This window comes from Marmota monax, unplaced genomic scaffold, assembly GCF_021218885.2.
Source record: "Marmota monax isolate L192 unplaced genomic scaffold, Marmota_monax_Labrador192_F-V1.1 WCK01_AAM20220418_F8-fsc00008, whole genome shotgun sequence".
Taxonomy (NCBI): domain Eukaryota; kingdom Metazoa; phylum Chordata; class Mammalia; order Rodentia; family Sciuridae; genus Marmota; species Marmota monax.
This window is the reverse complement of record NW_026694432.1, coordinates 24,953,833-24,966,268: the sequence shown is the minus strand read 5'-3', so window position 1 is coordinate 24,966,268 and position 12,436 is coordinate 24,953,833. Positions and strand designations below refer to the sequence as shown.

Sequence of the window (12,436 nt, the reverse complement as noted above, 5' to 3'; positions counted from 1 at the left end):
GTGCTCATAAGATAAATTATATACAAAGAAAGAATACACTATGAACAAGATCGAAAAAAACAAAATAAATTAAAAAATTGGAAAACCCCCTTTGCCTAAAGAATTTCAAATACTGATTTTTGTAACAGGTAGAATGCCTGAAATTCTAAAAAATGAATTCCCAGATGATAAATTAAAACTGTTTTTCCATAAAAACATTCTCTTTCTTTTCTTCCCCATGAAGTGAACAGAAATCATGACAAAGATTCCCAAGACTTCAAGAAACCCCTCAACAGTTTTTGCACTGAATTCTTAAAATGACCAAATATTATAAGTAGTCTAAAGTTTGTCCAATCTCTGAGGCTTGTCACAAGCGTAGTGAACACATACACACAAACACAATTCTCATTTCATAAAGAGTCATTCTTCAATCCCTAAGCATCCAAACCCACTGCACTTTGATCCGCTCAGGAATAACTGCAAGAAAATGTATTCAGCAAAGGAGAAAAGACCTCATGTCTGACATCACACACATACACAGTAGTTAATTTAGAGATACTATACAGTGCTGAATCAATACCATAGATACTATGTAGTATAGTAAAATGTATACATATATAAAATATATAAATATATACATATACGCATATATAAATATATAATACAAGCACTTTTATGTATGTATACATAATATACTATTATACTATACTATACTACACAGTATCTAATAGTACGCAGATACTACACAGTATCTCTGTACTGTGTATAGTGTTATTTATGTGTAATACCCGTTAAAAGCAAGTGCTTTCTGAAGCCACCTTTGAAGCAATTCATTTTTAGGCAGAAACTAGTCTGAAAAGCTGGCACCCAAAATTTATCCTGACTTGGTGCACTGGCACACACCTATAGACCTAAACTACTTGGGAGGCTGTGGCAGGATGATCACTTGAGTCCAGGAGTTTCAGATCCACCCTGGGCAACAAAGCAAGAAGCTTTCTCAAATGAAAAACAAACAAGACATACACACACACACACACACACAAACTATTGATGTCCAAACCAAACTAGTTATCATTTATAAATTTCTTAAGCTACAATACGTAAGTGCAAACAAGACAGGCACATTGGTGCACACCAGTAATCCCAGCAATTTGGGAGGCTGAGGCAAGCCTCAGCAATTTAGTAAGGCCTTAAGCAATGGAGTCAGATCCTGTCTCAAAATAAAAAGAGCTGAGTATGTAGGTCAGTGGTAAAGCACCCCAGGTTCAATCTCTAATACCAAGAGAAAAAGGTGGGGGAAGCTATAGTTGCAAGGGTTTTTGAGACTAATTGACAATTGGTTCTAAAGACATTTAAACAAAAAGGGAAATTACAGAATTACTAATTACCATGTCAAGAGACTTACCTCCTATCACCACCAATTTCTACCTCATTGCTAGTCATACAAACCCAGCTCTTTTTATTCTTTAGTTACTAATTCCAAGGATACTTTCATTTCAAACAAATGTGTAATAGCAAGGACAGAAGGAGAGTACTCCACTCAAAATTGTTCTCAGGTCCATCTATCCTTGGGCATTGTCTTACAGTATCAGGCCACCTGACTGATAAATTACTTCAAGGAAAATGAAGGTGAAAAAGTGAAAAAGTGCGGGAGGACTATTTAGGTGCAAGGCCTTGGTTCACATCTAGTTCACTATGCTTAACTAGATATTCTATAGTTCAAGGGGACCAACACTTCCACGGACAATGATAAGGAAACTACCTAAAGAATTGAGCTGGGCAAGAAAACCAAATCTTAAGAGTAGGGATCAGACTTTCGGTTTGTCAAGTCTGCCTACCAATTCCACAGTTAAAAACAAATACTAAGGACATTAGTGATCAAATCCAATGCATATCCAAGATCAACCGAAGGAAATGAAACCATTTGTCAACATGCCCCATTTTGCTTAAGCAAAGTAATTGCCATATACACAGAGCAAATTATATAGCACATGACTATGCTGAAAAAGATGGGCTGTACAGACTTGTTAAAAGTCAAATCCCCAATATACTTAGGGGTGGGGGGTTGACTTATCAGGTAATAAGCATCAGATAACTTTTAATTCTATTTAAACTTTTGATTTAAAAATTGATAAAAGTTTAAACCTAGTGGCCAGTTCCTAAGATTCTAGGTGATGCTACATTAAAAAGCAAGTGGAATTGGGAAGAATATACAACTTTGAATGTGTTAATTACATAAAAATTTATAAAAAAATAAATAAAACTTTAAAAAGTAGGGGGGCTGGGGTTACAGCTCAGCGGTAAAGCGCTTGCCTCGCACATTCAAGGCCCTGGGTTCGATCCTCAGCACCACATAAAAATAAATAAATAAAATAAAGTCAATTGTGTCCAACCACCAAAAAAAAAAAAAAAGAAAGAAAGTTAGAAAGAAAAAAAGTTAAAAAAAAAAAAAAAAAAAGAAAAAGAAAAATTGGGAGAACACCACATTTACTCAGCACACGTTCATTTTCCAAATGTAGCTGTAAAGCTTTGAGGTTGTCATTGTTGTTTCCTAAACCTAAGATTTAAAAGGTCATACACAGAAGACTTCCTTTAACTTAGGGGTTTATTGGTAAGAAGCATCAGGAACTACCAATGCTGGTTTTATTGATTTTTAGCACCACCTAAGCAAAAAAAATTAACCACTGAGGAAATAATTCATATTAATCAACTATAGAAAAATTAAAAAAAAAAAATGACCCAACGTGTACAGAGACATATACCTTGGAGGCATTTAGTATATTTGGAAATTCTCATTTGCATTTTTAGACAACGAAATAACTCTTTTTGCAGGCTGTACTAAAACACAAACACACCACTGAAGAAACCAGACTAGGAATTTCAGCATTCATTCGATGTTTCTGGAAGTCAAGGAAAGCAGCCAATTAAAAAATAACTCAAACACTGCCTCTTCTTCGTGTTCAGCAAGCATAAGATTGTTAATGGTAGAACAGCTTACCTGGGGTAGGACTCTTTCTTGAATTTAAGTTCTGAGAATCTGTATTCTCTTCTGTTTGCCCATCTGCTTCTACCTCTACTTTGTTTTGAATTTCTTTTGAATCTTCACTAGGACAAGTTCTTACACTTTCTTCCTCTTCGAAGACTCTCTGTACTGCAGTGGGAGCACTTTGAGTAGTCACAGTAGAGGCAGCAGCAGGAACAATGACTGGAAGTGGAGGGGGAGAAGCTGGAGGAGTTGGAGGAGCTGGAGAAAAGGAAGGAACTGTGGAAGGGGTGATGGGAGTTGAAATACACTCCACTTTCATTTCTTCTGGGGGATTTTCCAGAATCTCCAATTCAAGAGTCAATGGCAATACTTCCTGTTTTACTATTTCCACAATGCTTTCTGTGGCTGGTAATTTTTCACTAATTCCATTCATCTCATTAATTAGGTTAGCACTAGAAATCAGTGACATATCATTAGATGCTACACTACAGGGTTTCTTGCATATATTACTGTCAATTTCATCTGTTGGTGAAGGGTCTGATGTTTCTGTGCAGGATATAGGGCTGGGTGTGGGAACTGTATCTTCTTTTGAGAAAGAGAGTTCACATCTGTCATCTAAAGAAGTGGTGAATATTGGTTGGCTACTAAGAGCAGCGGAAGTGGGGGAAGCAACTGTACTTCGAGCAACTGAAGAAACGGTGGTAGGTGATGGAGGCAGAGGATGCTCTGGTATGGATTCTATGGTGGTAGCCTCAGCTGTCTGGCCTGCATGTTCTTTCTTCTCCCCACTAAGGACTAGCCTAAGGACTGGGGAAGGAGACTTTAACACTGGATCTGGTTTTGGCTTCTCTTCTGGAGAAGAAAAAAAAAAAAACAATAAAAAGTTTTAATAACAATTCTTGGACCAAAGACTACACTGTATTGCCTTAGACAATTTTTTTCCATCTCATCACAAATCATCTGGTACCTCAAAAACACTGTCATTTTTTTTCTAGTTACACCCACTATTACATGGACTCCAACACATATAAAGTTTATTTTGGAGTAAGAGAAGGAATCAACTCACCAAATAAAATTGTGTCAAGAGTACAATGGAAAAGCTCACCAAGAATGAAGCTAAACCATACTGTAAGGTAGGCAGATCTGCATCTCTACCATATCTTGCTCCCTGTGGAAAACTTTTCCACCAAGTTTACACTATAGTGGAAATATAGCACAAGTCAAATAATCAGAAATTAAATTATACAGACTGATGTTTCCATATATTTAACCATTTGGAGGAATCTTTATTTTAAAAAAACTTTGGGGCTGGGGTGGTGGCTCAGTGATAGAATGCTTGCCTAGCATATGTGAGGTGCTGGGTTCGATTCTCAGCAACACATATAAATAAAAGGTCCATTAACAACTTAAAAATAGTAAAAAAAAAAATAAAAGATATGACTTGGATAATAAATTATGCTTGCCTAGCATATGTGAGGTGCTGGGTTCGATTCTCAGCACCAAATATAAATAAACAAAAGGTCCATTAACAACTTAAAAATAGTAAACAATAAAAGATATGACTTGAATAATAAATTATGTTTTAAGACAAACCACTGATCAGTTTCATACCAGTGAAACTGATCATCAGTGAAATTAAGTATGAACATAAAAAGTTTAGAAATTAACTTTCATTTCCCTCAAATGAAATAACCAGAAATAGGTATAAAAATGAAAATGCACCTTGTGTCTTTATGTGTAAAATAAATCATTAGGGAGAAAACAGAGTTAATGCTCAGATAAATATAACCAAAAAGAACAATGATTAAACTTGTCTGTAATATTTTGGAATAATATATAAAATATGAACAGAATAATATCCAGGAAAAAAGAGAAACTGTAACAATAACAGTATCAGAGAATAAAAGTGATGCTAATTAACAAAATTTCCAGGTAAATGATATGAGATTCATCCCTGAAAGGATGAAAATAAATGAGATTTAGACTGATGTTAAGCCTTGTGCTTTTGAAGCACTGTAAGAAGCTCCAATGAAAAGAAAAGACAATTTAAACTGGAAGAAATTTTCTCCTCTATAATTCATGCATCAGTCTTTACAATAAATTGTAGTTAAGTCTGTGAAAAACAATATGTTGTTAATCAGATAAACAGATGGTAAATACTATCAGTAAGCTGTTAAAGGTTAACTCAATAATTTCCACTACACTTTATAGTCTCCAAATTCACATCAATTTATGGATATAGAAGCCAAGGCTTTTAAATTGGACTTTGCCTATTTATAGTAGTGGTGAAATAAGATCAATAGAGTCTCACAGCCAAATTCCTCTGAATAAGTTGTCAGGCAAAAAGACAATAGTTTTCAGAACAATATGTCTTTTTATATATATATATATTCCATCCAGAATGTATATATATCCCATTTGTATAGAAATTACGTCTCTATATATACATTATTTCTATATATATACACATTCTGGGTGGAATATGTATGGTATGATAAAAATTAATTTCCTTGAAATATCTAATGAAAATAATTTCCAACTCACTGCAGTAACTGCCTCACTGATCACAGATATTATATGATACCATTTCATGAAAGCAAATCAGAAGCTAGGGGTTTAGCTCAGTGGTGAAGCACTTACCTAGCCATGTGTGAAACAAACAAAAAAAAGGAAACAAAATAAAACAAGAATATCAAATTATAACAGCCTTCATGATCACTGAAAAATCAAGATGTAATAAATTTAAGAAGACAATAGTACTTCTCACATTAACAATCTAACAAGAATATAGGACTGAGAGAACTATAACACTTTTGAAAAAAAATCTAGTATTAAGAAAATTAGAAGCAAAGTTTATTTCAAGAGTGTCTCATTGACATAAAATTTCTTTAACTGCAGGAAACTGAAGCTTTACAGAAAACTGAAAAGCACAATACAGAAGATGTAAATGACAACCATTTATTTTATCCCTATGTAAAGACTTGACTTTGGCCACCTTTAGGAATTGGTAGGGATTCCATCTTTAATTCTTTTTCCTAAGGAAACAATTATGTAAGAGTGAGCCCAAGATAGATGTCTAGAGTATTTAAGGCAACGTATAATAGGGGTGGGGGGAATAAACCAAATGTCAAACAACAAACAATTTATTCAATAAACGATGGCCTAGGCATATAATGGCATATACTATTCAATAGTAAAAATAGGTCCTGAAAAGATTAGTCATATGAAAAGTTATTATTTTTAATTGAAAAAATGTTTTAAAAACAGGACAAAACCTGCCATGTAGAGATTAAACCCACTAGTGTTAAGTATTTTTTAAGTTACCAAATTGAGTTTTAACACTAGTCTCTGGGAAATGAGTAAAGATCTTTTCATTTCGTATATCCATAGATTAGATAATCAATGTGTCATATTTATAAGAAAGATAATTCTTAACTGGTGGTGGAACCAACAGCCTTTTGGTTTCTACAAGTCTAACAACTACTGAAAAGGTGTTCATGTCATTTAGTAGACAAGAAACCAGGAATGCTAAGCAGCCTGCAATTGAGGGACAGTCGCCTTTGACTAAGAAGCAGCAGTCCTAACTGCCAACAGAGTCCAAGCTGAACAACACTGCTGGGAACAGTTGAATTACAGCAGAATACCACACTAGGTGCTTTCAACAAGCACTAAGAGTACAAGTCCCCCTCTAAAGCTGTTTATATTAATTATCTATGCCACAGTCTCAAAAACATTAGATTGAACACACTTTCTCACTTAGGAAACAGTAATTATTTCAGCTGTGTCTACACCATGAACACCAAGCAAGGATTTTAATTATTTGAATTGAATGGTTTCTCTACATATCAATATAAGGCACTTCCTTAACTTCATAAAATACTAAACAAATGGAAAACAATGTACTTCTCAGGAACCTTTGTCTTTTTAAAACCATTTCAGCTATTCATGTCAAAAACTGAGACATCTATGTGACTGGGACTAGGTTAAATACAATACATATATGGTTACCTTAGTGGGATGGAAAAGTTTTATGTTTCCGTTTTACAGATGAGGAAACTGAAGGTCACATAACAAGCCTGAGAATGATTGTAAAGCTCATGTTCTTCTAATTTGGGAAGAAAAGGCTCATGAAAATACAATTATTTAGTTAAATGAAGCAGGAAAGAGATGGGGGAACTCACATGAAATTCTGCTAACTAGTTCAAACCCTTCACTTAATGACACTTTCATTGCTAACTGCAGAACAGATAATTTGTTTGGGGAGGTAATAACAATCTTTGTAAACAATTTATATGTGTATTCTTAAATTTCAAAAGGAACATATGATTAAGGAAAAATTTTAGAATGTAAGCATAAAAAAAGCACATTCATCTAAAATATGGTGAGCACTTTCTAATAGTATGGAAATTATATACGTTTAGCCTGGGTGAAGGGGTACACGCCTATAATCCCAGCACCTCAGGAGGCTGAGGCAGGAGAATCTCGAGTTCAAAGCCAGCCTCAGCACAAGCAAAGCACTAAGCAACTCAGTGAGACCCTTCCACTAAATAAAATACAAAATAGGGCTAGAGATGTGGCTCAGTGGTCAAGTGCCCCTGAGTTCAATCCCTGGTACAAAAAAAAAAAAAGTGTGTGTGTGTGTGTGTGTGTATACACATACACTTAAATGTTTAAAAAACTGTGAAGGCAGGGTGTGTATATCAGTGGTATAGCACTTGTACAGCATGTGTGGAGCCCTGGGTTTCATACCCAGCACTGCTAAATAATAAAAATGGTGAATTAGTAAATTCATAAAAAGCAAAAGCTTACTCTGAAGGCTATTTTATATATCATCAGGTTATGGCTAGAATTATAAAATAGTTACTGAATTTTCTGGTGAGCACTTAGTACTATGAAGAAGATGGCAAGTAGCTGCAAAGGATTATCTATAAATTCTATTGAATGTAGTTGATATACATTTTCTCCAATTCGCACTTATTTACAAAGTACATCACCCTGAAATGTGGATTTTGTTATTCAAATTTTCACTAACTCCCCCTGCCCTCACAAGAAAAATTCTGAACAAACTCATGAATTCTATATTCCCCTGTCTGGAAATCTAGGAATATATGATAAAACAAAGGATCTCATAATCTGAAAATCTTAGCATTCTTTTCCGAAAAGTAACTCTAAAAGAGATAATACTGTCCTCAGGTGGATGAGAAGTATCATCATCATATATCATCATAGCTATAAAGAAAGCATGCAATGACATTTCAAAGTCTCACTGCACAGGAAACATTAAGTGTGTTATTCTTACTTTTAGGCAAAAGTGTAATGAAGTAAAATTTTGAAACAAACTTCTTCACAAAGCTTAAAATCATTATAAATTTTGACTTAAATGGGAGTAGGGAGTAATCTTCCTCAATACCTTCTTCAAGGTTGATGACATTAATATTAAAAAATTTACCTTTAACTCTGAACATAGCATAGTAAAGAAGTATTTGCCAATGCAACTTTTAAAAGCATGACAGGTCAGGGTTCATTTTCTATCTTTTGATTTAAAACTACTTTTTAACAACAAACACAATGTAAGACATGCCTCTGTTCACCTTCACCCCCACCCCCACCCCTGTTTAAAGTAGGTTTCTAAATACTCTGTAGGAGGGAAAAAACAACTTATTTTTAAAATGCCATATTACCTTTCCATGAAGTAAAAAAAAAAAACCACTAAAATCATGTATTACAACTCCATCTTTCAGATGGTTTATACCTGTGATAAACTGCAGTCTAGCCAAAAATATTTAATATTAAATGACTCCATTTTATGGGCCATTTCAATTTTTTAAAGATAATTTTTAGAAAATATATTTAATAATAGCCAGCAATAGCATATTAAGGTTTGAAGAAAAAAAATTTTTTTTTTTGGTACAGGGGATTGAACTCAGGTGCACTCACCTCACTGAGCCACATCCCCAGCCCTATTTTGTATTTTAGAGACAGGGTCTTCCGAGTTGCTTAGTATCTCACCATTGATGAGGATGACTTTGAACTTGTGATCCTCCTATCTCAGCCTCCCTAGCCACTGGGATTATAGGAGTATGCCACCACACCTGGCTTGGAGGAATTTATAACTCAAGAAAGCAGGTAACATAGGGCTGGGGTTGTGGCAGAGCGCTGGTCTGGCAGGTGTGAGGCACTGGGTTCGATGCTCAGCACCACATAAAAATAATAAATAAAATAAAGGTATTGTGTCCATCTATATCTAAAAAAGAATTTAAAAAAAAAGCCAGTAGGTAACACATGTTATTTCCACCCATTCTTAGAATGAAGTTAGAAGCCATTAGAAAGCATGCTCAATTACTTTCTTCTCCCTATTCTTTCTGAGAATCAGTTCCCAATGTTGGCTATATTAGGGCTAAAACCAACTAAGCAGGAAAGACTTTGATATCCAGTTTGGGGCACAAGATTTCCCTTGAAGTTTTCCATTTTTATTCCAAAAGGCATGGTATTTACTTCAACAAACATTTGCCACTTCGTTTTCAAGGTCAATCAGGGAAAGACCTTACTTAGTATGATTCCTACATCAATAATAATGGTGTTAATTTACTAAACACTTTTCATGTGCTAGGCATGTCCTCACAACTCTGTGAGGTATGCCTTCATCCTATTCTATAAGAAAGTGAGATGCATAAGTGATCTCAATCAAGACCAATTAGCTAGTACCTAATGGAGCCAGGATTTGAACAATGCTTTCTCTAATTAGGGTGAGAGTAACAGCAGCCCAATCTTGCAAGGGGAAACAATTTAATAGTAAATTACACAAAGACAGGTTGAATGTATAAATCAATCTGTGTTTTTCTTGTAAAATAATATACGCTTTGATTTACTCTCCCCTCCAACCCTTGTTTTTTTTTTTTTGTTTGTTTGTTTTTTTTTAAGTCTGAGGCATCTTAGTTTTTATCTATACATAGAAACAGTAAGGCATTAATAAATATATAAAAAAAAACTTTTACTAATAATGCCTACTTTAGTTTCCCAGAAGTAGAATATTTTCCATCTCAAAGACTTGTTTAATAGTGAGTGATGAAATAGTTCCAAATGTTTTACTTTTGAATGCTAAGGGCAATGTAATTAAGAAAAAAGAGACTATTAAGTAAGAGGGAGGAAAATAGTCATACACAAACCTTGCTTCTGGTCGCTAGCTGCAGTGACAGGGGTGCTGGCAGCAAGATGAGCGTTGTCCACAGTCCCATAAACCACAGGGCTGTGCTCAGGGACTTGGCTGGGCAGCTGCTGGGATTTGAAGTACAAAAAAGGGTGATAATGAGCATGCGAACATAAAAACTAGCAACATGGGACCCAAGCAAATGGGGAAGATAGAGCAGGAGGTCACAAAATTATAAAAAAAAAAAAAAAAAAAAAGGAAGTGAGGAAAAAAAACATAGGTCAATTTATAATAAATTCAAAAAGTACATGGGAAGACAGAGAAGGGAAGGAAAGAGGCAGCGGGAAAGGGGGAAGGAAAAAAGATGATTACTATTAATCACACTAAGAGAAGACAACACAACAATTATTAGTACATTTCATTTTCTAGTGTTCCTTCTAAGGACAAGCTGACTTTTCAACCTAATAAAAGATTTCACATTTGAGAAGTAATTTACCATCCTAGAAGTCAAAGACCAAAAGGATTTGGCCAATTTCACTTAAAAAATTACCTAGTAAAGTAGTTCATCTTTCAAAAGCAGGACAAATGAAAATATGAAGGGTTTAAAAACAGCTGTCAATGGAAGAGAGAGATTTCTGTTCATTTATGTCCTTGTGATCATACAGATGAAATGCAACTTAGAAAACCATCTACATGCATTTCACTTTCTGGGTACCTTTTCAGAATCAGAAAGCCAAGTAAAATATGTGGCTTTTCAGAATCATGAGGAATCTCTCATTTTCACTTGGCCATTGTACTGGAATGAAAGATGCCTATCAAAATCCAAGCAAGTAGGTTGAGAAAATTACAGCCATTATGCAACTTAGAGGGAACAGAACTACACAAGAAGGGACAATGCATCACATTCCAACCAGATATTTCTGGATTTCAGGGTTATACAAAAGCCACAAAACAAAGCAGTGTCTCTCCTCGGAGATCTAAGGTCAATATTTTTATAATTTAATCTACATTGAATTCAACTGGTGCTATCAGAGCAGAGCTTCCTGCCAAATTCTGTATTGATTTTTGTGGGGGTAGGAAGAGATAGGGAGATGAAGATGTGAAGAGTCTGTTAGATTAGGGCCAGTTTAAAAAAAATGAGGATTAGTAAAATATTAAAAGACTTAAAACGGTAATATAAATGAAATATACACGATGATAGGTACCACTGAGGTAACACTGCTTTTTCAGAATGTACAACATGTAATTCATACTTGACTATGAATGTGAACTGAATAGAATTGCAGATAAAGAGGAAAATGCTATAATTTTGTCTATTCATTAGACATGAAAAGTGCTCACATTCCATAATTACTACTAAATGAAGACTACTAAGAGTATTCCATGTGTATAAAAATGAACAGTTATTTCTTTATTTTGAATCCTGGAGAAATAAATAAATATATATAGTACTGTGAGGATCACTATACCCTGAATCCTTAATTTCAAGAGGTAAAAAAACCTGTATTATTTTAAATAAAGAATTAGGAAGGCTTCACAGCTAAAAATAAAAACATGATTCTACTGGCTGAAAACAGATCTGGAAAAAAAGGAAACAGTTCATGTTACTTAGCAGTTAACAAACAGTTATCCACATTTCCCAAGAAAGAAAGATTTGTAAACTGCGTTAATGACCTAAAAGAAGAAGAAAATATTAACTACTCCAGTTGCCTGGGAACTTAAAAACCAAAATGAAAGTCAACAAAATGACATCCATAGATCAGATGAAATATTAAAGACAATAAAATGCTACTTATACTTATAAATTTGTAAGAATTGGAATAGAAACAAAGATTAGTTCTTTATTTTTACACTTTTCCAAGAAACTACCAGCTGTATTAGAAAATCTTGAGTGACATGAACTCACTATCTCCAATAGTTAAGTGCATGTCAAGTTTAGACAATTTTAAATATTTTAAGTTTAAGTGTTTTCACCTATTGATCTTAATTCTTAGCTGTGAAATGAAAATCTTGTCCTCTCCATAGAAAAGTGTTTCACACATGTTAAAATGATGTTAACAAGTACCATACATTAAGCTCAGTGCTAAATAAGATATAGTGTTTCTTGTATACGTGGAGCAAAACGTTCCAATGATGGAGACAGGTGACAAATGCGAAAATAAGCACACCAAGTGTCAGGCAGAGGCTAATGTTATGACTAAAATTAAAGTAGGGTAAAGAACAGACAGAGGAGTCTGGGGGTGTCATTATAGAGTGTCAAAGACTGCCTTTCAGAGGAAGTAGAGGCAGGTTTGCATTCCACATGGAAGAACAGTAACAGCAAA

The 12,436-nt window shown here is 34.5% G+C and overlaps 1 protein-coding gene across 26 annotated transcripts in view; it reads right to left on the bottom strand.

The window, feature by feature from the left end:
• Positions 1–12,436, bottom strand: part of Eif4g3 (eukaryotic translation initiation factor 4 gamma 3) — a 294,828-nt gene that overhangs the window by 97,373 nt on the left and 185,019 nt on the right. For 19 of the 26 annotated variants that reach the window (XM_058571093.1, XM_058571091.1, XM_058571090.1 and 16 more), the window contains 2 exons: positions 10,132–10,240; positions 2,978–3,817 (listed from right to left, as the gene is read on the bottom strand). In XM_058571093.1, coding sequence (XP_058427076.1) covers positions 2,978–3,817; positions 10,132–10,240 — 949 coding nt within the window. The remainder of the gene's footprint in view (positions 1–2,977; positions 3,818–10,131; positions 10,241–12,436) is intronic. The other 7 variants (XM_058571077.1, XM_058571081.1, XM_058571087.1 and 4 more) reach the window with 1 other exon arrangement.